The 27,046-nt window shown below is 38.9% G+C and overlaps 1 protein-coding gene across 3 annotated transcripts; it reads left to right on the top strand.

The window, feature by feature from the left end:
- Nucleotides 1-10,949: 10,949 nt before the first annotated feature.
- Nucleotides 10,950-23,207, top strand: caly (calcyon neuron-specific vesicular protein). Of its 3 annotated transcripts, none has more exons than XM_059336561.1 (5): nucleotides 10,950-11,106; nucleotides 14,821-15,069; nucleotides 15,739-15,858; nucleotides 17,332-17,445; nucleotides 20,092-23,207. In XM_059336561.1, exons 2-5 carry the CDS (start codon nucleotides 14,941-14,943, stop codon nucleotides 20,335-20,337), a joined length of 609 nt encoding a protein of 202 aa, XP_059192544.1. In that variant the 5' UTR covers nucleotides 10,950-11,106; nucleotides 14,821-14,940; the 3' UTR covers nucleotides 20,338-23,207. The 3 variants fall into 3 exon arrangements, with proteins under 3 accessions (XP_059192544.1, XP_059192526.1, XP_059192535.1); XM_059336543.1 differs by having other exon boundaries at nucleotides 10,954-11,106; nucleotides 20,089-23,207; XM_059336552.1 differs by having other exon boundaries at nucleotides 10,957-11,106; nucleotides 14,907-15,069; nucleotides 20,089-23,207.
- The last annotated feature ends 3,839 nt before the right edge of the window (nucleotides 23,208-27,046 follow it).

Here is a 27,046-nt window from a genome sequence, read left to right as displayed (position 1 = left end):
GTTGAGATGATGTTCTCATGTTGGTATGCAGTGTCCTTTTAACACCATGCGTAGTTCTGAGCGTTCTGCCTGAACAATTCAACTTTAGTTTCATCAGTCAACAAAACTTTTTCCCAGTAGCATTGTTGAGTGTCAAGGTGCTCTTTGGTAAACCTCAGCCATGCAGTGATGTTTTTTTTGGAAAAGAGTGTCTTCCTCAGTGGTGTCCAGCCATGGTCACCATGCCTGTTAAATCTTTTGCATATGGTAAACTCGTGAAGAGAGATGTAAACCAGTTCCAACGATTCCTTCAAGTTTTTACTTGTTACTCTCGGGGTCTTTCTTACCTCACTCAGCATTCTGCGCTGGGCCTTTGGAGTGAAATTGCCTGGGCTCCCACTTTTAGGGAGAGAAGCCACAGTACTAAATCATCTCTTTTTTTGGACAATTTGTCTAACTGTAGACTGGTGAATACCAGCGAATACCAAGATAAAAATCTCTGAGATAACTTTGTAACCTCTTCCAGTCTCATGCAAATCAAAGATTTTTGATCGTAGCACTTTGGTGATCTCTTTTTTTGCAAGGCATGGGTCACATGCTACGCTTTTTGTGAATATAAAAATTTTTATAGGTCAAAGTAGCTCCACACCTCACTCAAATCTCATTTGACTGATTGGACTGGGGTTCACCTACTTTTTCCACCAGCACTAGGAGTATGTCATGGTTGTGTTCAATAAATGCATTAAATATTATAATTGTTTGTGTGGTATTAGGTTAAACACAGATCAGATCATATTTTATGACAAATTTATGCAGAAGACCAGGTAATTTCAAAGGTTTCACAATTCAGATACTTTTTCTTGCTACTGTATGTAAAGCTTAGTTTAAGTTTTGTCCCATCAAGCCCCTCCTATACCAATAGCAGGGTTTCCAAAGGCAATTGACAAGCCCCCGGGCTGAGCGTCGCCCTGTTGGAGTCCTCCCTGGAAAACGAGAGGATCGCGTAGTGTTGTTCATCATGAGTGAGGGTAAAATGGTGAGGCATGAGATCAACAGGCCGCTGGGTTGCTGCATCAGCAGTAAATTGGGCATTGTACTGGACCGTGGTGGTGAAGAAGGAAACTGAGCTATAAGACAAAACTTTTGAGTTAACATTCACTCTACTTTCCAACAATCACCTTCAGTCGTGAACTTTGGGAAATGACAAAAGAATGACTGAAATGAGCTTCCTTTGTAGGGTGGCGAGGGGATAGGGAGTTAGACATATGAATAGAGCCGCTGCACCTTCATGGTGAAAGGTGCCATTTGAGGTAATTCAGGCAGTTAAGGCAGTTTACCTTCTTCTGTAGTTTTTTAGGCACTGGACTAGGCCCCTGATAAGCAGCAGAAAATGGTTGGATGGATGGGACAAATGAAAATAATGTATAGTTGAAGCCCTGGATTTAAGACTTTGGATTTCAGACCTTGGATACACTTCTGTTATCCAAAGTGCTTTACAATGTGCCTCATGTTCACACACTGGCTTAAACATCCGGAAAAATATTAAGTTCTTTGTCTTGCTCAAAGAATCGTCAACATATGGAACGAACGGTCACCTCTGCGATAAACGGATGACCAATTCTGCCTCCTAATGCTGGGCTTACACCAAACGATTTCCCCAGTCCCAGACTAAAAACTGAAAGTCTTTAGTAAATCTAGGAGTCTTACTGGAGTCACAGCGCGCTCCCGTCATCCCGATCGTTAAGTGTAAGGTAGTAATCTGCGCTGTTTCATATCAGTCTTTTCCTAGTCTTTGGTTTGCGATCATATCAAACGTGTTTGATATTATCGCAAGTCGCAGTGACGGAACACAATCAACAACTAATAGATGAGCAGACCGGCCAGTAAAACCACTTCGACAGGAAAAAGTTACATCACAATAATGTTAGTAAGCTCAAGCCTAAATACAAATATAGAGTTGTAATATATTTACGGCCACAAGCGGGATTTTGGGGTCGCTGTTTCATAGTAAAGAGAATAGTAAGCAGACCCAGTTAAAATGTATAAATAAATGTAGGCCTATACATAAATAAGTAATAAATAATTGATGATTAATGTGTGATTAACTAAATGAAAGTTGATAGAGCTGATAAGTATAATTATTCATATTAAACAAATAAATTAAATATAATTAAATAGGACATAAATGTATATCATGAATTATTTTCTAAATTTTCCTTTCCTTTATTCTTCCTTATCTATTCTTCTTGTCTATTTTTACTGTAAAATAGTCAACTTTTCATGTCAGAAAAACAGAAACCCTTTTTCAGCTTTGTGAGGGGCATTTTGTGGCGTCTTCTTTTCTTTTTTTCCAACACAAACCACTGCACACACAAACATTGCATGGTAGGTAAAAAATGCTAAAACAATCTAGTTGTAGTCTTGTAAATAGTGACCCTGCAAGATGCACAGTCTTTGTAGAATCTCAGTCTGAGACTAGGCTGGGACTAAAAACTCTAAACACTTGTCTTTAGATGTGAGCAGGTGTGAGCTGATAGTCTTGCAGGAGTCTTTCCAAATCTTTTCAAAGTCTTCTGGTGTATAGGTACCATAAGCCACAGTTGGTATGGACATTAACGCGGCAAGGGCCTCTTGGCTTGGTGAAGCCCTGTGACTTTGCACACTCACAACTGCAAGAAATTAGTAATCAGGACAATTATCTGTTTATCAGCTTGCAGATGCTGTGGCCTCATGATGACTTTATGACACATACAAGGAAGTCAGTCCAGAAAGATTGTTATTGTAAAGCATTAGCAAAGCCTTTTAACAGAAGACATGTTTACATGACACAGTAGGAAAGGCACAGTTGTACATTTTCAAAAGAATGATTGAGGCAAAAATCTCCAGTTCCTGGTACTGCTGACTCACTGTCACTCTGTCATGGAGCCATCCTCAGTGTTCATAAGTAAAACTTTAGTTTCACAAACAAGAACATGTATGTTCATGTTTTCTGCCCCAGCAGAGATCACGGCTCACAAATGTGAAGGGGATATGGTTGCATCATGTGTTGATGTTCAAATGTGTTTATCAACACCTTTGACTGGAATTCACCTGTGGTTTACCGTGTTTACAGACAATATTACAAGGTGTGAACAAGTCCCTTTGCTACACAACACGGCCATCATCTTCTTTATGTTGAAACTAATGTATCCTCTGAGGTACTGGTGCTGTAAGTTTAGTTTTTAATTCCGAAATAATATCTAAACAAAACCAAAATCATTCTGTACAGTGTTTTTAAATATTAATTATAATTTGTTAAAGTGAACATTAACTGGTCCCATACAGCAATCGCTGTAGGGACCAGTGCTTCGCCCCGAGCACTACTGTTATACTGTGGATTTTTTCTTCTTCCTCTTCCGGACGCAATTTCGTCCCGCTACTAGACACAAGTCTTTTGTATCGGTGTATTAATCCACGTTTCGATAGGTCATATCGTTTTTTTTATCAATCCCTGTTCAATGACCATGATCATTTTTGGAGAAATTCTGAGATTATAATGGGTGTGTATTGCACGGAATGTTCGTGCCACAGTGTGTGACATCATCGCCAGAGTGTAGAGGGAGAGAAAAAACTGTCAAAAAATAAATTAGAAAACTGCGCTCCAGGCCACAAATTCCACTCTACAGAAATAATTTATACATAGAAACGTAGGAAAATTTGTCTTCTCACTCACAATCCTCTGGTAAAGCTGTCAGAGTTATAAATTGGGTGTAGGACGCACAGATGCACCACCAACATGCACCAACAGCCTTATTGGCTCCCATATTAAAAACGCAGGGAGATTTCTAAAAGAAGGGAGATGTAACAGTTTTTTTAGATCGCTCTAACAAAGCTAGTTTTTCATTTTTCTTAAAAAAAAAGCATATGTAGACGTTCAGGAAGAACTCGGGACGCTCAAAGTGAAGTCGGATCAATCATAGGTATTATGGTTTTGCCAAAAAGGCTTTCTGTTCGAGGCCAGAAATTTCAGTCCACCTCTGGCTGCTGTCACTCTTTCATTAACAGGGGGTGTCAGTTAATTCTGTTGATTGCTTTGATCTGATTGCCTTTGATCTTTGATGTGATTACAGTTACAGATACACACACACACACACACACACACGCACATGCGCGTAAGCACGCACACTCCTCACACATGCATACACATGCTTCAAACACACGCACGCGCACACACACACACACACACACACACACACACACACAGTAACTTTATGTGATTTTAATTACACCCCCCCCCCCCCACACACACACACACCGGCAGTAGCCCCCGAGGCCCTTTCAAAATTTCTCCAGAGGAAATTTTCTAGTTGAATTCTATTATTACCAATATATTAATAGTACATTCTTAGCTTTTTCCATAAAATTCAAGATCAGGATTCAAGATTTCCTTTATTGTCATTATAGTAAAAAATATAAAAATGTATGTGTGCTTCTCATATATAAGGTGCTTTAAAAAGACATTCAGACATCATGCACATGTGATAGTCTAAAAGATAATAAATAGTTTAAAGTTCTGATGGATGCAAATGATGTGTTATTGTCCATTCAGGGTGCATATTGCTGTGGGAAAGATTGTTTGTCTGTGATTTGTGTGACCTGTATCGTTTTCCTGAAGGCAGAATTTTACAGTTACCGTTGGTTACAGTCTTTGATGATGGCTGAAGCTCTGCCCAAGTAGTGTGTTTTCCCCAAAATGCAGCAAATTCAGTTCAGTAAACATTTTGTTGAGTGTTTTGTCCTCAAACTAAGCTCATTTAGTTCACTAAACAATTAATGCTTTTTGAATTCCCAAAGCAAAAGTAGGGGAGCGCACCTGTCCAAAAAGTGGAAGTACTCTAGTACAAATACTTGACCTTTTTATCTGGTCACATTCACATTGGAAAGTCAGAAAACGTGTTGTCTGTCAGACATTAAATTTACTGCAATCCTTTCAAAAGGTTTATCCTGGTTTCTTGAGGACCAAAAACTGAAAGGTTTCAAAGTCCATTAAGAGGCTAAATCAAAAGTAAAGTATTTTGGCAAGACCCACAAAGCAAGCCGAGATTGAGCCTATTTTTTCTGTTTTGTGTGTGTGTGTGTGTGTGTGTGTGTGTGTGTGTGTGTGTGTGTGTGTCTGTGTGTGTGTGTGTAATACATACTTAATAAAAACCAAAGCCATCAGTGTTTTTAAAATATACATAAACATTATTTTGTAGTTGGCTCTTTGGGATTCATTACTTAAATGATGGTTTGTGTGCACTCTATTGAGGCAGAAACACCATTTTTAAATGAGGTTTAAAGACTCTTGCAAGATTGTTTTGCTTTCATAACAGCTGTATTATGAACAATGAAATGAAAGATCATGCTAAAGCAATCAGGAAAAAACAACAGCAAAAATCTTTTCCAGCACACAAATATTTTTTTTAACATTCAATAAACATTTAATAATGTTTATTTTAATGTTCACATCAACAGACTAATTGCTCTTTGTGAATTGTTCAATCATCTGAAGAAAATACAGTCGGTTCGTTCCTGATGTGGTGCTGCCATCTGTTGATGATGAACACCAACTGATCTGGAAATGTGTCACACTGTGAACACTTTCAGTGGTTGAACAGGGAGAGATCTGTTGTAACTCATCCATCTGACAGCCAAACCTGCACTGACAGTTCTTACAAACCAGAAACCAGAAACTCTGTCTCTCTGTCGCTGGGCTCAGTCTCCACTGGAGTGGTTATGTGGGTAATCAGACACTAGATGGCCCTGTTGGTAAAGCTCTTGACATTGATTTAACATACTGCAGTAGTTTTCACAAAGAAGGCATTTCTGTTATATTAACACAATAAGTTGAGTGGGGCTATAACACTCATATCTTAACTACTTAACCTAGGTTATAAGTTTTATATTTGAATACTTTGTTACATTTTAACCTCCCTTTAAAGTCCCTGTTGTGTTTCACCCCAACTGCCCAAAACAAAAGCTGAATTACAAAATGTATAGCAGACAGGAAGTGGAGAGCAAATTAATCGGAACCAGTAGTTTTATTAAGTAGAAATATATTGTTATCGTCATCAAATGAATGCAAACAAATTATCTGATAAACCATAATTACTCTTTGCATGGTTTTTAAAAAAAAATAAGATAAGATAAAAAATAATTTTAAAAATAAGTCAAATTTAAAAAAGAAATAATAAATAATATTATGAACATAGTTTATAAACTCATTGTAGTAATAGACAACAGCACAAACAGACTGAAACAGCCTCTAGCCAAGAGCTGTAACCTCTGCCAGCGACTGAAAAAGACTGACTGCAGTGACTCACACTCATTTCACACTGCACACTTTACTATTTCACTTAGTAACTTTCACTGTGCACATACTGCAATATATGCTGTTACATCTCATTTGTGTGGGTGGCATATATTTTGTATATATTTTGCTTTCATTTAAATTTTTCATTTAATATTTTCCTTCTATGTTGCACACTGCAGAAGAGCTGCTAAACTTTATGTCTTGTTCTGAGCACAATGACACTAAGATCTTTTCTGCTCTCCAGTCCACATTACTTCACACTTTACAAAGCATGCGTTGTACTCTTTCATTACCAGCCACTTCACTGATGTTGTCATTGCAATTTAAAATTTTGAGTGCAGCAAAATAAGCCCAGATAACTGCAATAGCCACATTGGTTTTCTTTAAATATTGGTGTGGGAAGTGTGAGAACAGAATGAAACTAGGAGAGATGAGGGATTATCAGAGGGCACGTTACACTCTTCAGTGGAAAGAGGGCAATGTTGTTTAGAAGATGGGTTTTGTGTTGAAGAGGGAGGACAGCTGGAGCTCCGTTGAGCCAGAGAAGAGATGATTGAAGGTAGGATGGCAGAGCTGAGCGACCGGTACAGAGACGCTGCTGTTGCTGCAGATATCTTTGAGCTACAGATTCTTATGTACTTTATCTGCACTGTTCCATTTCTACTTTCACTTTAACTTTGAACCGTTATTCTATGTGGTATATTTTGCACATTTTGTTCATTTTGGTTTATTTTTATCTGGTCATTTCTTTCTTTAACTTTAATATTCTTGTGCTTGCATCGTGCACTGAATAGACATTTTACTATACATACTTGTATGTATATGTGACGAATAAATCTCTTCAATCTTGATCCCTTTATCAAGGTTGGAGACCTTATACCTTAGGTTTATTTATTTACTGTATAATCCACTGGCCCTTACATATGTGCCCTTAAAACTACACCATATGACAAGTTTTATTTATCTTTATTTTTTTTACTGAAAAAGAAAATTCATATATCTCCAGAGACCATGAGCACTGGTTATTTTGATGAAATTAAGATTACAGTCAATAAATCAATGATTCTGCCTGTAATTTTATGTTTAAAAATGTAAATAATGTTTAACATCAGATATGTATGAAGACTAGCAGCCATGTGGACTATTTAAATAAAGTAAAAAAAACTGTGACCAAAACTTCGCCCCAAACTTATTACCAGAATAGTATATTATAACATCATCAAACTGAACTAAAAAAAAAAACTTGTCACTTTTGGATTATATATAAATAAATGTCTTCTTACACTTTATATCAACGGAAGTTAATGGCTGTGAGAAAACACTTGAGACACAAGGAAGCACTGAGCTGATATTGTTTATGGTGATCACCAGCGTCTGTTCTGATTCCGTTAACCACATCGTCTTCGCTCTGCCTCAAATAAAACAACACAAAGGCTTCAAATCCACAGTTAGTTCAAGTGTTAAGCCTGTGGAGTCACGCTTCACTGTGTTTACAAATCTGACAGGATGAATGAAAATTCAACAACTTTTAGAAACGACTGATGGCGACAGTGTACAACGTGATATTATACATTTAAATAATTTCACCTGTTAAAATTGAGTGGACACTTTTATTTATTTAATGTTTTTTTGTTCATGTCTTTTCATTTGATATTTTTGTCTCTCTATTGACCTTCAAATGTTAGTGCTCTTGAGTAACTGTAGAAACTCAGATTATTCTCTTATAGGGAAACCTTTTAAACCTCTTAAGTTAATAAAAGGTCATTAAATCACCATTAATGACTTGGTGTGACTCAGCAACACAAACAGTCAGTTTTGTATTTATTATTTTTTTTATTTCAGCTTTGTAAGGAACAAACATGACAAATGACTCAGCTTGAGTTTAGCAGATTTTTTTTAACAGTAATGTTTTTATTATTACTACGATACATACAGAATATTTTAATACAAAACAAACAAAACACAAATAACCACACGTGTACTGGCTGATCATTATATAAGGTTATAGTAGGAGTCATTTGTGTTTAAAATACCCAAATTAGTAAAACCATCAGATCATGTGAATGCCTCATAGGTTCATAAACACACAAACAAACTTGCCCCCACATTACCACGCCTGGTTTCACAAAGTTTTCCTTCCATACACCGCGGCCTAATTGATTCTCATTTTAATTATGTTGACCCAGACTCCGTCTCTCTTCTTCACTGACAACAAAAACCAGCGTAGGCCGGCAGTCTGCCGCTCACACTGTGAGGATGACACCTCCGTCTCCTTACAGAGGGACTAGTCGAGGATCCACTTTGATGTCACTCCCCCGCAAAGGAAAGGTCAAAATAATAAATGTAGGCCCAATTGATGGGTTGGCAGGGGGGCACGGGGTTTCAGTGCTGATTTTTGGACGAGTGCTCCCCTAAAGGCATAATGAATTCATACAGTCAGGCACGGCCAAAGAGGAAAACAGCATGGGTCCTCTCTCCATGAAAAGGTTGATCTAAATCTGCAGACGAGCCTGGCTCCGTCTTCCCACTCATTCTCCACACACATCGCTCTCTTCACTCTCTCTCTCTCCAACACTCACACACACACATACGAATAAATACTCTAAAGTATCCCACGTCTCTCTGACACACTCCTCTGCATATGCATCACCTCCTCCTCACCTTCACTGAGAGAGGTGAACCGCATCACCACGCAACAAAAACCCTCAGTAAGCTGCTCCACGGAAAACTCTTCCTCACGGCAGGACTCCTTTGATTCAAGAGTCAATAACCCAGAAATACACAAATACTTGTATATGTCTTTGAAGATTCCTCGGGTCATCCGGGTCACAGGATATCTGTTAGTGGGTCAAAGGCAGCTGAGCTACACCATGTCTGTTGCCCTTTGACCTTCTGTCCATCATTACATGTTTAACAGCTGGAGAACTTTGATTTAAACTGTAGTAAAGATCATGACCTTTTTAAAACTGCCAAACAAAGCAGGCTGAGTTAAAAGTATAAAATAATACACCAGAAATCAAGAACATTTACATTGTATCTAAAGGTGTCACCAATTTAAAAAATCACAACGGCTTTGGTTTGAATATTTCAATCAACTGGAGCAGCTGGTGGAAGAACAATTGAGATCTTTCTCTTAAGTAAATACTCTAATAAATTACAACTAATAACAAAATATTTTAAAGAATCAACAGTATAAATGTCGATTATGCTTTTAGAGAGTGCATTTTTGTAAAGTAACTACAATGTTTTCGTTTTCTGCTACATCTACTCCACGTAATATTCTACTGCTTACTCCACTACATGTTTTGTCACTTACAGCTACTAGTTGCTTTTTAGATTAAAAAACAACAACAACGATATGCTTCTCACTACACGGTCGCTCATAAAGTTTGAATAAAGTTTTTTTTTACCTCTTTCCATGAAATTATTGAAACAATGTGATTAATTCTTGACAGATAAAGTGTATATCTTCTCAAAACTTAATAATCTATCTCTTCCAAACATATCAAAATGAAAATGAAACCACAATTAACAGAGGATTGTGTCTGAAACAAAATTATTCCAATTTTATGGGCAACCTTGTACTTCATACACACTGTTGAAAAGTTAATATACCGCCTCATTTTAATAGAAAATTATATTTATACTATTCATTTTGTATGTAAATCAGAATCTGTAGCCAGGGCAACGCTAAACTTTAAGTTCCCTTATTTATCATGCGTATATATTTGTAAATAAGCATGTAATAATTGGTTTAAAACACTATGCAATATAATTTAGTTGCTGTAAGGAGATTGAAAATAATATTAGGCCGGTAATAATAATATAATAAAAAATAATATAAAATAAGTCTTCATAGGAGTATCTTTAGCCTTATTGTAAATGAATACTGTACATTAATAAACACATAGATAATTAATTCTGCTTACAACTACATTATACTATATTATTAAATGTTTATATAGATATAAAAAATGCAAAAATAATGGGACATGTTTATGATAGCCAGTAGCTAAAGCTATCAAATAAATGTAATGTGTGGTAAAAAGCTCACAATTGAGTTAAGAGTCGGTGGAAGTGCCTCAATCGAACAGAAACACAAGCTGCTGTGGAAAAATGTTTCATCCAGTTTAGAGACAAAGTTGGAAGAAATTTAAGGGAAATAATGAGGATATAGCATACTTGAGAAAAAAGTGTACCTAAATAATTGTAAATGCAGATTACATGTATGCAGATGTTGCATTTGTCAGTGTATTTTAAGTTTGGGTTGACCATACATAAGCCACATGCATACTAATATAGCTTATAACAAGGGTATTATTTATGTTTTTTATACGTTATAATTGTTTCATTGGCTCGCGTGTCATTGATCCTATCAGCCCTGCTTCCATGTGAACACTTTGAAATAGACACAAAGCGCGCTTTAATTGTTTGCAGATATTAAATAACTGTGTGGTTTATATAATTGAGGTTGTTTGTGTGTTTCCTGGAGCTTCAGGCCCTGTCTTACCGCATTGATGACAAACACTGAGATAAACCGAGATATGATTATTTCCCACACAGACAAAACGCAATTTCCTGATCAGCCACAATCCCCGTGAGCCGCGTTAAGATGCGCATTCACACTGAGCTGCCAGTTTCCTCCGGAGCACCGAGCAGCTCCGGGGCTCAATTACATGCGCAGTCCTGCCGTGAATCACACATCTCCACGGCAACCGGCGGTCACACCGAGTCCCCGTCAGCATCAGTGGGGTCCGATCCCGTCAACCGGCGACAGGAGAGCACCGAAAACCACAGTAAGTTTATATTTTCCTCAATAAATGCATGTTTCTGAGTGCACAGAGGTTTATTATCCTATTACACACGTGTGTTTGCGGGTACAGGGAGCCCGTGCCGCTGCGGTGTCTCCCTACAGGAGAGCTTTTTCTTCACATGACGGTTTAAGTGATTTAGTGATTCAGGATTTTTCATCCGCTTTGACCAGATAACCATCATACGTTTATTCGTGTGTTTTATGCGGCTGTGTGCCTGCGTTTTAAAGTGCGCTACGTCCACGTTACATAAACGGCTACAATTAAATACGCATTCATTGACTGTCATTTTGGCTTCAGGCTACATTAATTAAGTGCCCAACTCATTAAACACAAGCCTCACCATGTGGAAAATGTACAGTATTGCATTTAGGATCATAAAAGTATGCAAAATACTAATAGATTATCTTTAATTGAAGAGAAAAATATTTTTTTTATCAGTCTTCCATCTATTTTCTGTGCTTCTGTTACATCTGTGCTCTGATTCCTGGTTACACAGCCTGTACATCTTGTCTCAGCAGTCTTCAATGCAGCAAGTTCAGATATGCATGACCAGTGAACCCTGAAGAACTTGAGAGTCACGGGCATAAACAGCCCACTCTTACCTATTCACAACACAGCACTTCTTCACCTTTACAGAGCCGCTCTGTCCTGTTTGTCGACAGATTAATGTCACATTTTGGCGATGAGTTAAACTGTATAATCACACCATCATTCTGGCATTAACATTCTTGAACAGTGGTAAAGATGTGCATTTGTGTGCAACATAGCTCTCATTTTCCTGGACTCTATCATTTCCTGTCAGTGTGGGAACACTGAGTGTTTGACAGCAACACCAGGCTCATTTGTTAATCACAGATTCAGGATGATTCATCGTGTCCACACTTCCCTCCAACTGTGAGGAGGAAAAATGGTGGTCAGCACAGATGACCACTTTAGCCACCCACTCACCAAGGACACAAGTACTACAGTATGTACTGTAGTGTTGAGTAATACTCACTTAAGATCCTTTTTTTCCTTCATTTGATAAAGGCTGCTCTTGCTGGAAATGTAAAAATATGAACTGATCCCGCAACAAGAGATACGTCGTCATCTTTTTACACAACTATTTTCTAGCTATTTTGAGAATCGATTAATAGACAAGGTAATTCTTCATGCAGAAATGGCAGAACATGTTTTCAGCAACTTAAATATCGATTTAAAGAAGATTTAAAGACATCACCATGGACTTTGAGAATGGACATTTTTAACTATTATCTGACATCTTATAGACCAAAAGATGAATTGAGAACAAACTCAGAAGATTATTCAATAATGAAAAAAATTGCCCTATTTCAAGGTGATCATTTGGCATCAATGGTCTCTGTTTGTAGGCCTGATCTGCTGTGGTCTAAGTCCAAAATGTTTAGTTTAATTAAAAATTTAGTTTACGGCTTCCAGTTAATGACACTAAATACTTCTTAAGCAGATCATTTATTCACAGTGGATTCGTTGTAATCTTGTATCTCCTTTATCTAAAACACATTTCCTGTGCACCAGGGACGTCTCCTGCAGCATAAAAACTGTAGCTCTTTGCCTCCTGCATGGTGTGTGTATCATCATTGTGAGTCACTGGCGTCAGTGGGGCCTGTGGGGTCCTTGGCGGAGGGAAGGTGTTGTGTTGCACTGTGTGAATGAGATAAGTGGATCATCACCTCTTCCCTCCACATTTAGATGATCATTTGATCGAGGAGAGAAAATAGAATCATTATCAGAGCGGAGAGGCGTTCTGTGCTGCGTTACATATACAAGGCGATTCTTATCATTGAAGATAAGAAGAGATGGAGCTGAGATATACAAGATTAATCATACACAGTGGTTATGAATCATGTTTACTTTAGACGGTTGGATTAGATAAACAGCAGGGAAGCATCCACATGAGGATGTTTGCCAAAACAGAAGTAATTTAAATATGCTCCCACTTTAAGCCACATGATGATTTCCACTTACAGTAAACTCTGAGAAATAATCCTCTATCAGACAGATACTGACATTTTGGGGTATAAATTTATTTGCTTTGTTGTTGACAGCTAGATGAGAAGATTAATATCATTCTCATATCTGTACTGTATAAAGCTACTGCTAGCTCAGCTTAAAGCCGCAGTTCTCAAAGTGTGGGGCGCGCCCCACTGGTGGGGAATAGAGACAGGTGGGGCACGGCAAATGGGAGGAAATTTTCCTTTTTATGCCTACCTTTATCCAGACATTCCAACACTTCCAGGAGTCTCCCGCATATTGATAGCGGCTCTCTGACGCTCGCAAATTAGATCCAATCTCCAAGAATCTGGCGATAGACCGTTCACTAGACTAGAGAGTGACTTGTGTGTGTTTGTGTGACTTTAAATGCAGTGTGTGTCAGAGCAAAGCGTCCCCAAAGCTGTGTGTTGCTGCTTATTAGACCAATCACCCACACCCCATCACAGGGGGCAACACTTGGTTTAATTTGATGTTTGATGATTGAGTTAGAATTTAGATACAACATGATGTTACTTGAAAATGTTAAGCTTGCCGTATTTCATTAGCATTGTGTTGGTGCGACGGGGGCAGGTGGAGCTTGAAAATTCCCCCTTGTGGGGCAACGCATAGACTGTGTGAAATAAGTGGACGTAATCTCTGGGTTAAAAAGTCAAGCCAGTGCAGAAGTGCCATAAATCATTTTTATTTCTAGCCAGCGGAGGGGGACTCCACTGGATGCAAAAATAAGTTTTATTGCATAGAATTCAATCAGAAAATTTCCCTAATTCTCACTTGATGTAATACCTCAGAAAAACGTTTTCCAAACAAGTTGGTCTCAAACACTAGTTTCAAGTCTTCTTCAAAACAGCACCAGCATGTTCATTCTCGTCCAAAAACTTCTGGTCCACCGGGGTGGACATGGTGGCTACACTCACTTCTTTTATATAGTCTATGGGGAAACAGCTAGCTAGGTTCATCCAAATGTAACAAAATCGACCTACCAGCACCTCTAATACTAAAATTTGAAGTGTAAAAAACACATGTTGTGGTTTTACGGAATCTGTCTTGGCTGTGAGCAGTTGCCAGTAACCAGAAGATCCCAGCAAGTTACCGCTTCTAGCCAAGTAATAATTGAGCACATAACCCACTGCAAACTGTTGTTTTTACTTATTATTACTTGTTTTATTTGATTCAACAAGCTAACAAGACAAAAAGTCTACAATCATGCTCGCAGCTCTGTGAGCCTGTACTTCAGCACAGCGGTACTTTAAGCTAAATGCTAACATCAGCACGGTAACATGCTCACAATGACAATGCAAACGTGCTGATGTCACCATGTCATTTTAGTGTGTATGTGGTATAGTTATATTGGCAAATTAACACTGAACACAACGTATCACTGAAGCTGATGGGAAGGCTATATTAATGCATTTTGCTAATGCTTTTTGCAGGTACTTAGACAGATAGCAAAATATTGGAGAAGGTAAAAGTTATTACAATTCAGAATATTTCATGGCAATCTATCCAATAGTTGGTGAGATATTTCAGTCTGGACAAAAGCAGCAGAGCAACAGCCTGACATTGCATCTCAAAATATCAGAAGATCTTTATTCTACCTTCTGTTGTTGTCCGTATTACTCTTATCCTGTCCTGCTTTTCCTCATCACTCTGTCATCTTTTCTATCTTCTTTCGTGTCCTGGCAGGAACCTCAAAGCAGCGCTGTCACATTCGGTTACGAGGCACACAGTCTGAGTCAGTCTGACCTGAGCTGTCTGTCCCTGCTCTCCAGATCCGTCCAGGCATTTTCAGGCAGCTGAGCAGCCATGGTGAAGCTAGGCAGCAATCTGTCTGATAAGCTGGAGAAGCAGCCGTCTGCGGACGATGGCTTTGATAACATCCCCCTCATCACTCCTCTGGAGGTCAACCAGCTCCAGCAGCCGTTTGCAGAAAAGGTAAGTGCGGCCTATTAGGTCAGTGTTTTGAGTCTTTTTATGTGCCTACTTATGTTTGTTTTTCTCTAAAATACTGTTTCTAATTTGCATGCCGACCACAACAAACCCTGCATTACAGCATTGAAGAAATAGCCAACAGATTACGAGTTGCTGCTCAACACGTCTGGACAAACACCATTAAAATTCATGCGGGCGTACTTACCTTCCAAGCATAAGCCTCAAAACTGAGACTGCTGTATTTACCTTCCGTTAGCATCCGTCCCAGGTTAAAACCTTGGCATCGGCCCATGCGATGCAAGCACCTCTTGAATGCATAATGCGAAAAGAAAGCCCTCAAAATGATATTTTGGCTAATGACGCACTCAGCAGCACAGGATGTTCCACAGGCTGATTAGATGTTGCTGAATCATTAACATAAAAAACACTTTGTAGGTCCCAAAAGTGTTTTTAGGGCATCGATTAAAACTGACTGTTTTTGCTCATGATGCTTGTGTATTTTTAGACACGCAGAAAAGTATTTTCAGTGGATACAGGATCACTGAATCCACACTGAACACTGAAGACGGCATCATTTATCAACCACAATGTAAAACACATAACAGCTAATTAGTAGTTCTCAGTGTTTTCTCCCACAAGAGTCACAATAACAGCACAATGTTTCTGCTGCAGGTCATTGTGAAGACATCAACACAATATCAGCTGCAGCAGAAGAAGAAGAACAAGATGTACGTGCCCAATATCAAGAAGCTGAATATCAACTTCTACAGTGATGTTTCAGAGAAAGCCAAGGTACAAACAAAAACCTGCCGTCTGGAAGTGTTCTGACTAAAAGATAGATAAGTCTGGCAATATTCTAGGTTTTTCTTACTGTCAACAAATCTCATAAAGAGATGAAAACCAACAATGGATGATCACATTTACAAGTATTAACTGTGTATATAAAGCTTGATATTTTTTTCTTCATTGTGGCTTAGGGTGTCATTGTTGAACAAAAGTCCAACTGAGATTACATTTAGTCATCCCAGGGACGAGTCTGGTCTCTTTTGACCACTCTTTTGACTTTGGACTTTTTGTAATGTATTGTTAATAGTTTTGTATCATTAAAAGGCAGATAAAAAGACAATTGAGGAAATATTAGAAATACTCTCAGCCTGCTTGAGCGTCGGGTTGTTGTTTGTGTTTGATTGACAGCAGCTGGCGGACTGCCAGAGTGCCGGTGTTACACGGTAGTGAACGGGGGACAAAGTACACAAACATGCGACGTAGCCTACATGTCATGGGCAGACATCTTGTTGTTAGTAGTATTGAAAATGAACAGTAGAGCAGATCATGCCTTCTCCATCCTTACATACCTTAATGGCATTCCATCTATTTAATGCAAGTTAACATTAAAGAAACCCAATTTAAAATACTAGAATGGGACTAAAAGAACACAGATCTCTGTCACAGTAAATGGTCCATTTGTATGCTTCTGGACACTACTATGTGTTGCTCACTATTGATAGCTGTTTCCAGTATTTTTGTGACAGTAAAGAGCAAAGAAATCAGAACAAGTGAGACATGAAATGTCTTTTGGAGTTGAAGGGGAATTTTGTTGTATTTTCCCAGGTGGGAACTCTTTTTCTGGATTCTCCCATCCACACATGGATAAAGGAGAAATGCCCTATCTCTCAATGTTAATGAATGTGAATAACAATTTGTTTATCCTCCCTGTGAGTTGGATCTGTTCCAAAATGTAATGGGTTCTTTTTTAGCCCACTGTTCCACCAAATTTTGTGAAAATCAGGCCGGCAAGTAAAGCCGAAAACATGACCTTCTTGACAGGGGGTACTACTTTTTTCACTTTTGGTTTCTGTTGATCAAAGTGATTTTTTTACAGAGCAGACACAGTATGTGTGCTGCAGCAGACAAGAAAAATGCAATTTAATTTCAGTCAAACTCAAAACACAACAAACCAATGATCTGTTTGAGTAACATATGCTAAACACTACAGTACCCAGCTGTTTCAGGAACATATTAAGCCTTTTTTTTAAATGAAACTTTATATGTGTTGCCAGTTTCTTTCTACAGTGGTAAACCAATGGGATTAGGTCTGAGTTTGGCAGACAGGGTTGAGGAGCTAGAAAGTATTAAGAGACGGGCTAATGCATTGTTGTTTTTTTCATTGAATTGACTTAACAAAATATATCGGCAGACTTAAGTATTGATGACACTTGTTGCTGACATGGTGTATATGTGTGTATGTTCATGTGTGTTGTTTAGATCACAGGTCTGATCCTGATCACTTTGGCCTTCCTGACCAGCTTGCTCCTCCTGCTCATGTACAAAGCCATGTGGTATGACCAACTCACCTGCCCAGAGGGTTTCATCCTCAAGGTAGGCGGTATAAACACACACACACAGACACACACACACACACACACATACACTTTACCATTACAGCTAAATGCCTAACACTTACCCTAAAATAAACCTAATTGTAACCTTAACCCTCAAACAAAGTCTGAACTCTCAAACAAGCCTTTAAAGAAGTGAGGAAAGGCTGAATTGTCCTCACTTGACAAAAATGTCCTCACTCTTTTGGTTAAAAATGTGTACCATTCCTCACTATGTGTATAAGAATTCACAAACGCACACAGATGTGCTTGAGTGCACAGTGAAATGCTGCTTAGCATTTGTCATTTTTGATTTTCTTGTTTTTGTTGAAGAAAACTGAGTGTGCATAAATGCGTGTGCAGTCTCTTAGGCATTTGTCTGCACACACACACACACACACGCACACACACAGATTTATAAATGTGAATTAACATGATTTAGAGAGAAAAGGACATCTTAATGGCCACGTCTTCCAGCAGTATAGCAAAGACGAACAGAAGCAGCTCATGCAATAGTCTCGTCCTTAGATATTACAGACTTCTTATGTCATTATCCGGGCCGAGGTAGTCTGTGTGACAGCCACTCATGGGTACTTTACTTACACAGTCTACATTGCAGCTGGTGCTTTGTTTCTCGGCACACCCTCACATCACTTCAGGAGGATTCTCTGAAAACTGGAGCTGGAAACTTAAACTCATTATCTCCCAACGACACCTTGGAGGCACCGTGTAGCGAAGCAGCACTGCCACGCATGTTAGTTAAAGAGTCTGTCTCGCAGAAGAAAATGAGAGAGAGGGAGAGGGAGCTACAGAGCCAGCTTTCTGGTCAGGCAAAGATTGGGACGCCCGCCTGTGAATCGGAGGGGTCTTTAATTAGGGCTGAGCGTGACTAAACTGTGATTAAAGGCTTAACAGTGAGGGGGGAAGCAAGGAGGGGGAAGGGGGGGGACCTTCCGGCAAGGCTTTTGAAGTTTTTGCCGGTTACAGTTGCTTTCAGCATTTTTTCCTGCTAATACGTTGTTGGAGACATAAAAAGAGGAGTGAGGATGGAGGATGGAGGGAGGCGTAGTCACTGCTGTGCTTTTGAGAGGTTTGACTCCTCGCTGCGAGGGAAGGTCAGGTAGTGGATCCTCAGAGGGGAAACGCTCGTGAGGTCAACACAACTCAGTGGGCTCTTTCCAAAACATAACATTAACAGGATGGGCGCTCAGTGTGTTTGATTTCATTCATACACCCCCCCTTCTCAAAAACAAGTAAATGTGACTTTAAAGATGTTGCACAGGACGCTCCAAGGCCTGGCAACTATTGTGTATTAGTACTGTAAATCTTAAACTCTGTCTGTGCATTAGGATAAACAAAGACCCTGATCTGATTTGTCGAAACATGTAGGCACATACTAGTAGAGAAAATCTAATTTCTCTGTCTGCAGTGCATCTTTTACTTTTTCATCAAAAGTTTAATATAGACTGTTTATTTTTGTTCATTAGTTGGCTTGCAGAATGGTCTCTACTGATAAAGGTTTTTGAATATTTATTGTATTATCCTCTAATCAAACATTTGTTTATTTTGAGCTTAAAAGTTAATTAATTTTGTAGCTATCCCATGAAATTGTGTCTGTTTATGTAGCATACAGACTGCGGATGCATTCAGGGCGGGGTTAGCAGGTGGTGGTGATGGGCTTTGACCCAGGAGACCAATGTTTGTGTCATGTTGTCTCACTGATGTTTTAGGTAATGTAATTACATCCAGTAGTTTTTGGAGAGATCTTCACCTTAAACAAGTAGTTTTGTTTCCTAACCATTAGCAGTGTGTGAGCGAAAGAGTGTGTAAATATAAATATTGAAGTATGCTGACAATGTTTTGTTCCCTTTTTTCGTAGGATATCATATGAACCACATAGCATGACATTTTGTTTTTAAACAGACCTGTTCATGAGATCATGTTGCTCAGGATCCACTGACCTGGTCTCTACAATAAAATGGCTACTATGGACACTAACATCATCACAAATAAATACACGGCCTGTCATAAAGTTGGAATAAAATATTTTTTACCACTTTCTATGAAATTATTGTGACAATGTGATTTATTCTTGACAGATAAAGTGTATATCTTCTCAAAACTTTATTAATAAATCTCTTCCAAACATATCACAATGAAAATGAAACCACAATTAACAGAGGATTGTGTCTGAAAACATAATTATTCCAACTTCATGGGCAACCGTGTACTATTGGGCTTATTGCACTTAATTAATTTTTTAACACAATTTATCCAATTCCAAGACCCCAGTGTGCAGAAATATTTAAATACAATAGGTGAAAATTTGTAGTGTATGAGAAATTTGCATGGTTATTGCATAAGGTGGGCGAGTCTGTAAAGTGGAGACACAGGGTACTTATAGAACCCATTTTCATTCAGATATCTTTAGGTGAGAGGTCAGGGGACCCCTTTGAAAATGTCTCTGTCAGTTTTTCCCTCACCAAAATGTTGTCTTACTTTGGATTTTTACTAAGCCCCTTTCCTGACAAGATATCATGACATGATGACCAGTGACCAGGGGATTTGCAAGGGTCTAAAGTCAGAGCAGTTTGTCAAATACACTGAAACAAAGTGTGATATGTTTGTCTTTCTGTTGTAACAGCAGAAGCACTGCACCCCGGCTGCTCTGGAGATGTACTACACGGAGCAGCAGCAGCAGCAGGAGGAGCCGGGTGTCCGTGGCGGGGCCAACAGTGGCCTGTACGCTGCCCTGAGCCACCTCAACCAGGTCAAGAGGACTGGGCCTGAACTTCCATCGCCATGGTTACCAGTCATCAGCGCTCTAAAGGAGGCCGAGGTGGCCAAACAAGGCAACGAGCCGCTGAAAGGAGTGCTGGAGGGAGAGGAGTGAAGTGGCTGATAGAAATGCAGGTGTAAGAGGAGGAAATGATGATGGCGAGGCAGCGAAGGTTATTTGTTTGACTGTGTGTGTGTGTGTGTGTGTGTGTGTGTGTGTGTGTGTGTGTTCAGGAATTAACTTTTTTCCTCCCTTGTACAGTTCATAGAATCACTTGTTTGTACTGGTGCTCCAAAACCTTAAAGGTTTCTGTATAACTACTGGAAATTTAAATCAGCTACACACGTTTACTCATCTTCAATCCAGATAAATTCTGTTAATATTTAATACCCAACTGTTGTAGTGTGTGTGTGTGTGTGTGTGTGTGTGTGTGTGTGTGTGTGTGTGTGTGTGTGTGTTTGTGTGTGTGTGTGTGTGTGTGTGTGTGTGTGTGTGTGTGGTAAGTTGTTGTGGTTAGAGGCAGGAATGTTATTAAAGTGTTGGAGAATGTGCCTGACTTTTACAGTGTTACTGAGGCATGAGTAATCTCTGCCATCTGCATTCAGCGTGTGTGTGTATATTGTACACTGTAAACGCTCACATACATACGCGCATATGTGTTTTATGCAGAATTGCATTCATGTGCGTGTGTGTGTGTGCAAGCATACACTGTATGATTTGTGTACTTGTCTGAGAAAGTTGGAGGTGATAGAAGCGAAGCGAGGCGAGAGCTCGGAGTGAGAAGAGAAGATAACAAGTTTTTAATGAGATTACTGCGAGTTTCTCCTCATCACCGCGTGTCGTTATCTCGCCCTCTATTCATTTAGTTTCAGAGGTGAATGTATGAAATCATCAGTGAATGTGCTCACAGTTTAAACACTAAGACAAGAACTTTAATTGACCATTTTTATTTTTTTGCCAAAACGAGTCGATTCCTCATCTTATTATCTGGAGATTGCAGTTCAGTGTGCAGTTAGAGTTAGAGGAAAGTGTGTTTTAATGAGACTCACACAGCAATTTAGGAAAGTTAGTCAAAGTATTAAAAATTAAAAACAACAATGTCTTTGTCATTATGGGTTATTGTGTGTAGATTTAATCACCAAGAAAGCCAATTTAATCTGTTTTTAAATTGAATCTGTAACACAACACAGCAGTGGAGGAAGAAGTATTCAGATCTTTTACTTAGTTAAATGTTACAAGTAAACTTCCTGCATACAAAATGTAAAAAAAAAAAAAAAAAAATACAAAAGTATTAGAATCAAAATAAAGTGCCAAAAGTAAACCCTTTTTGTAGAAATATATTACAACATAACAGTAAATTATTGGTGCATTCATCTGGTCATTGCTTTATTATTAAAGTTTTATATACAGCTGGGAATCTTAATCTATAATAATAAACCATAATTTATTAGATTATATTTCCGATAAAAGTAAGTAGAGTACAAGTTACAATATTTACTTCCAAAATGTTGTGGAGCAGAAGTAGAAAGTAGCATAAAACAGAAATACCTAAGTACAGTTTCTCAAAATTGTAAGTAAGTATTGTACTTTGGTAAATCTACTTAGTTAGTTTCCACCACTGCAATAAAGTGAATAAAAACGTTCTGACGCCACTGAACAACTCTTCATTTGAAGACTCTTATTATATTATATGATGATTGTGAGCTTTTAATGTATTACTACAACAAATATTAATTTTAATAATGCTGTATATGTAAGATGGTTGTAAAAACTAGCAAGTTCTATTAGTTTTGTTACTACATTTTGTTTTTATGTAGCTGTAAGTATTCTGTAACGCTGTAAATGAACATGTACAGTCTAACCACAGGGTTAACTCATCATGATCCTTATATGAATGTATGAAGTAGCTGCTCCGATCATACAGTAGATGTAATAAGTGCTTATGATGTACTACCTAAATGCTTCTATTGTCTTCACATGTTTTTTTTTTATTTATTTCATTAACAGATTTACGTGTATATTATTTTTTCAATGGTAAATTGTGTTTGCCAATCTTGCATTGTTAAGTATTTTACAATCCATTGTACATTTTTAAGGGGAAAATATATGTGAATCAAATATTGTTTTTCTTTAACTAGCCAGAAATAACAAATCTTGTAATTTATCTTAATTATCAGCTGTCTACAGAAGCCCTGAGAGGCACCTGAGATCCTTTTTCTAAGTCTTTAGTTTATTGTTTTCTCTGATGTGTTTATGACTTAAGGTGGGAAAAAGTGGGGAGCAGGGTGTTGGCAGGATAATTTGTCCAAGTTTTGCAAGGTTAAAAAAGGATGCCAGGATCTTTTTTTAAATCTGTGAAAACAGGTTAAAAAAAAAGTTTTGTCAAGATCAATTTTGTGTTTGTTGTTGTAATGAACATTTTGGCCACAAGAGGCTGAAGTGCACCACTTTTTCATTCAAAACCGCTAATTCAAATTTTTTTGAATAAGCGGTTTTTTATTATTCATTCATTTTTTTATTTAGCTATAAGATTTTTTTAGCTATAAGAAGTGCATGGAGAAATTGAAATCACTTTTAGTCTCATTAATTTAACCTTTTTTTCCAAATTAGAACATGGCATGGTGATGCACTTCAGCCTCTTGTGGCCAAAATTATTATTACAACAAAAACTTTTTACAGATTCTTGAAAATTAACTTAGAAAGATTATTAAAGCAAACTTTTTAAAGCACACTTTTTTTTATTTCTTAGTTGTCTGTCAGGGCTTCAGTAGCTATCACTTATTTTGACCTGCCTTTCCTTCTTGTCACTTTTTCAAATGGCGGATACTTATTTTGGAACAAATCTCTTCATGTGAGTAGGAAGAATGTGAGATCACAGCACAGCTTGTCCTCTGGGGTCCAAGTGCCAAACGTTTACATCAGATCCATCTGCTCTGATGTCACTGACTGAACAGAAATAAATATGTTGAATTTTCTCATTCACAGCCGGCCCTGTTGATTTAGATTCATTGCCTCTAATGACCTGAATTAATGATTCACCGAGACCAATTGGTGGTTGGATTTAACAGAAAACATTCATGAGATGTTTCTTTCGCCAACAGGTAGTAACTGAGCTTTATTTTTAACTTGCGAGAAGCAGCTAACTACTGAGCTACTACACTGTAAGCTCATCAAACACATGTAAAACCCTAACTAGTACTTAAATTCAGTTTTCAAACAAAACAAAGTGATTTGATTTTCTCCTGTACTTTTGTAGAATTATTAGGTACTTTAAATATACTTGGCCACTTTCTACATTTCTGAAGCAATTTATTACCTACGTTTGAAAGTAAAAGTCCCGAGTTCTACTTGAGTAACAGTAGCATTTAGTAAATTGTTCAGGGGTATCTCTCTCTCTCTCTGTCTCTCTCTCTGTCTCTCTCTCTCTATCTCTCTCTCTCTCTCTGTATCTCTCTCTCTGTCTCTCTATACATATTTTTATGAAATTTCCATACTTTAGGTAAAGTTTTGACTGTAACGCAGGTCTCACCTCTGCATACCATTCCTACTCTTTGAGGTACATAGGAGAAAAAAGTCAGTGTGTAGATAGTTGTGAAACATTTGCTGTTCAGAGTCTGATTTGAAGAGGAAAAAACCCAAGATCCTATAATCCTACTGTACATAATCATCGGAAGGAAAACGTACAGCTCCTTTTACACTCTGTTGCTCAAAGATGATCAGTATGCATAGAATTCAAAATATGATTCCTTTCTCCTCAAACTTTAGTTTAGCAATTCAAAGCCAAGCCACATCCTCTCTCTCTCTCCGTTGGGTTCACTGCTGTGAGCCTGTCTGCATCTCATTTACACTCACATATTTTCACACCATCGCTCTAAGCCCAGGGATGTGTGGCTTGAAGTTTGTGTGTGTTGCCTTGTCAGAAGTGTGTGTGACTATGAAATCATTAACCTACAGTTATGTGTGTTTTTGCTGAAGTTTTTGTGTGTTTCACGTGTGCATATCTGTGCTTCTGTGTCTGTTGGAGTGCGTGGTTATGCCTTGTGTGTGTGTGTGTGTGTGTGTGTGTGTGTGTGTGTGTGTGAGCCCATGCTTAGCTTGTTAATTAAATCTACATTACGCCCTGTTCAGCCTGTAGGCTCTTTTTTTCTCCCCACTGTTACTGGGTGACATACTTTAGACGCTGTTGGCCCAGGGCATGGAACTAAATAAAGTGCTAAAAAATATTTATTAGGGCATTTACAGATCCCATGCTTGGTCAAGGCATAGCATGTTGTGCCAAAAAGGCTTAGATTCAGGGCCGGGGGAAAATCACGTAAAATCAGCCGAGTAGTCAAGTAAAGGCCGCCAAGCCCCATTTTCCTGCTTTATAGCATCAACAGATCTGAACAGTAAAATAGCAGGTTGGCTTTTTAATTTGTCCTGACCGTTCGGAGTCCCCCCTTACCCCCTGTGGGCCGCAAGGGAGGGCCGTGCCAATAGTCATTTAGCCTTTAACATCACGCTAGAATCAAAGTCATCCAAGCCCTGCTGTCACTCAGTGTTGATGTAGATCAATAGGAGATAAAAAACAAAGAGTAATGTGCAGTACCAATGTAAAGCCATCCGTGGCAATATTAGATCCTCAGCAAGGGCTCTTTATGTCAGGGGATGTAGTATGAAGAGCGAGAACGTCCGCGGCAGGGAGAGATATAGATCAAACAAAACTCAGGACTTTCACCCAGAAGACGGCTGTTTGTGTCCCGTGTAAAAAGTGAGTGCTGACTTATTTACAATGATTACTTCATCTAAATACATGACTTAATTTACGTAAAAAACACACTTACTTAACCGAAACCATGATGTTTTCCTAAAACTAACCAAAATGCAACAGAATATAATAAGTGAATCAAATCTAAAAATAGGTTTCTCACAGGACACACATCCCAGTCTCCTTGGTGATATAGCCCTTTGTTGGACCACCATAACCTGTTCCCTCTTTGTACTTTGTTGCTTTTTATAGTACTACTACTATACCAGTTTACAAAGAAAACAGGACGATAAATGTCATCAAGTTGCTGCTCTATACCGACATAAGGATAACAATCACCATCAGGATGATTGAAATGAATGGCAGTACTCGTACTGGTTACAGTATAAAGAGCGTGTAAATGCCTCTGCTTGTTGGTGGGAGGGGCTTAGGACAGAAAGAGTAGAGCTGAAGCAGGTGGGCTGTATTTTCAAATTCTGCTAGGGTTTTTATTTGCCTTTTCCAGAAAACTGCCTATGTATATCGATGAATGTGTCTTATTCTTTACACTCATTAACAGAGCCTTTTCTGCTCTTAAGCTGGCTCCTTGGAGCACTTTTAAGTGTAATAAAATTTAATTAAAGAGTAGGTTTGACAAATGGGAAGAGAGAAAGCGAGGAAGAGAAAAGGAGACAGCCGAGAGATGGAAGGAAAAGCAGAAGAAAAGATGAACAAAAAAGAAAGAGCAGATGAGAGGCGGCCAGGCCTGGGAAGAGAAGGCGGGGGGTGAGGGTTTGGGTAGAAGAAGAGGAGGCGGTGGAGGCCAAGAGGCATGGAGGTGGTGGTGGTGGAGGAGGAGGGTGAATCCAGGCTGACCCCTGTGTCTGTGTGTGTTGTTGTGTGTCTCAGTGGGTTTCCTCTGCCCTGGCGCCAGCTGGAAATGCCTCCACTAAGCAGAGGCAGTACACACATCATCCTCCATTCACCCCCATTCAGTCCCCTTTGATGAGAGTAACACTATACATACCCAGCGCGCCTCACAGATCCTATCAAGCTGCTGTTTAAAGGGCGGGAGCGAGAGCCGGGGCAGCTGATCATAACTTATCGACTGTTCGGACGCACTGTCATCCAGTTTCGTTGCCCTGCGGAGCAAATAAAAGGGAGGACAATTGAGGAGGTTTTGTAATTGAAGTGATGTTGTTGTTACAGTGGTGGAGGTTTCATGAGGTACGCTGCCACCTAGGGGTCATATCCCATGGCTGCAGAGAGGAATGTGGTCTCTGTTGATTTTGAACCACTAGTTCGATGAAAAGAATTTAAGTGGATTATGTTTTCTTTAAGGCCTCTAACGTCACTAAAAAGCTGATGCGGAAACACCCTAATACCCTTTTCTTGTTCACTTTATAGGGGAATTACACCTTGTTGACCGTACCTTGAGTACCTGCTATCGGATTAGTCACAGTTGCTCTTTAAAGTTGATCCTCGTGATGGTCTTTTTAAAATGACTCAATAGCCATGAAATTAGTCATTAGTTTGTTATCCTGCCGTGATGTTGCCCTCATGCAACAAAAACCTTGCCAGTAAACAATTATCCGACCGACACGGCGAGGTAAAGGCCCAAATCTGCAGCCCAGACATGTCGTGAGGAAGAAAAACAACCGGCTTTGCTTAGCTTAGCTTTAGTTTGCTTTGTTCTGGCCATTACAGAGCCGAAATATTGTCATTACTCATAGACCAAATCATTTTACGACATCCTGCAATTAAACTTTAAGCTAATAGGTTAATGAGACAAATGGAGTTTGAACGCTGGAAGTTGGTTTCTATTAGGGATGGTAACGCATGGAGAAGTGCACTGTTGCATGCCCTACACACACACTGTTTTCTTTCCCCCTTTTTCTCTCTCTCTACACACACACACACACGCAAACACAAACACAGAGAACAGACTGGTTTGATTTAGGTTTGCGGTCCCCTCCCGGTGCAGCCTCAGACAGGCAGAGAGGACCAGAGCTGCAGTGAACTCCAGTTCAGCCTGAGCCCGGCTGTCTCTGCTAAGCTTCAAGTTGAAACCCTCCAAATTGGGTTTAATCTGTGTTT

The sequence above is a fragment of the Centropristis striata genome, chromosome 1 (genome assembly GCF_030273125.1).
Source record: "Centropristis striata isolate RG_2023a ecotype Rhode Island chromosome 1, C.striata_1.0, whole genome shotgun sequence".
NCBI lineage: Eukaryota > Metazoa > Chordata > Actinopteri > Perciformes > Serranidae > Centropristis > Centropristis striata.
This window is presented reverse-complemented; position numbering and strand designations above follow the sequence as displayed.

Bases quoted from the DNA above. Each gene is read 5' to 3' on its own strand.
- caly (XM_059336543.1), top strand. From the start codon at position 14,941: ATGGTGAAGCTAGGCAGCAATCTGTCTGATAAGCTGGAGAAGCAGCCG. The intron at 15,070-15,738 runs GTAAGTGCGGCC...TTTCTGCTGCAG, and splicing joins AGCAGCCGTTTGCAGAAAAG to GTCATTGTGAAGACATCAAC. The intron at 17,446-20,088 runs GTAGGCGGTATA...CTGTTGTAACAG, and splicing joins CAGAGGGTTTCATCCTCAAG to CAGAAGCACTGCACCCCGGC.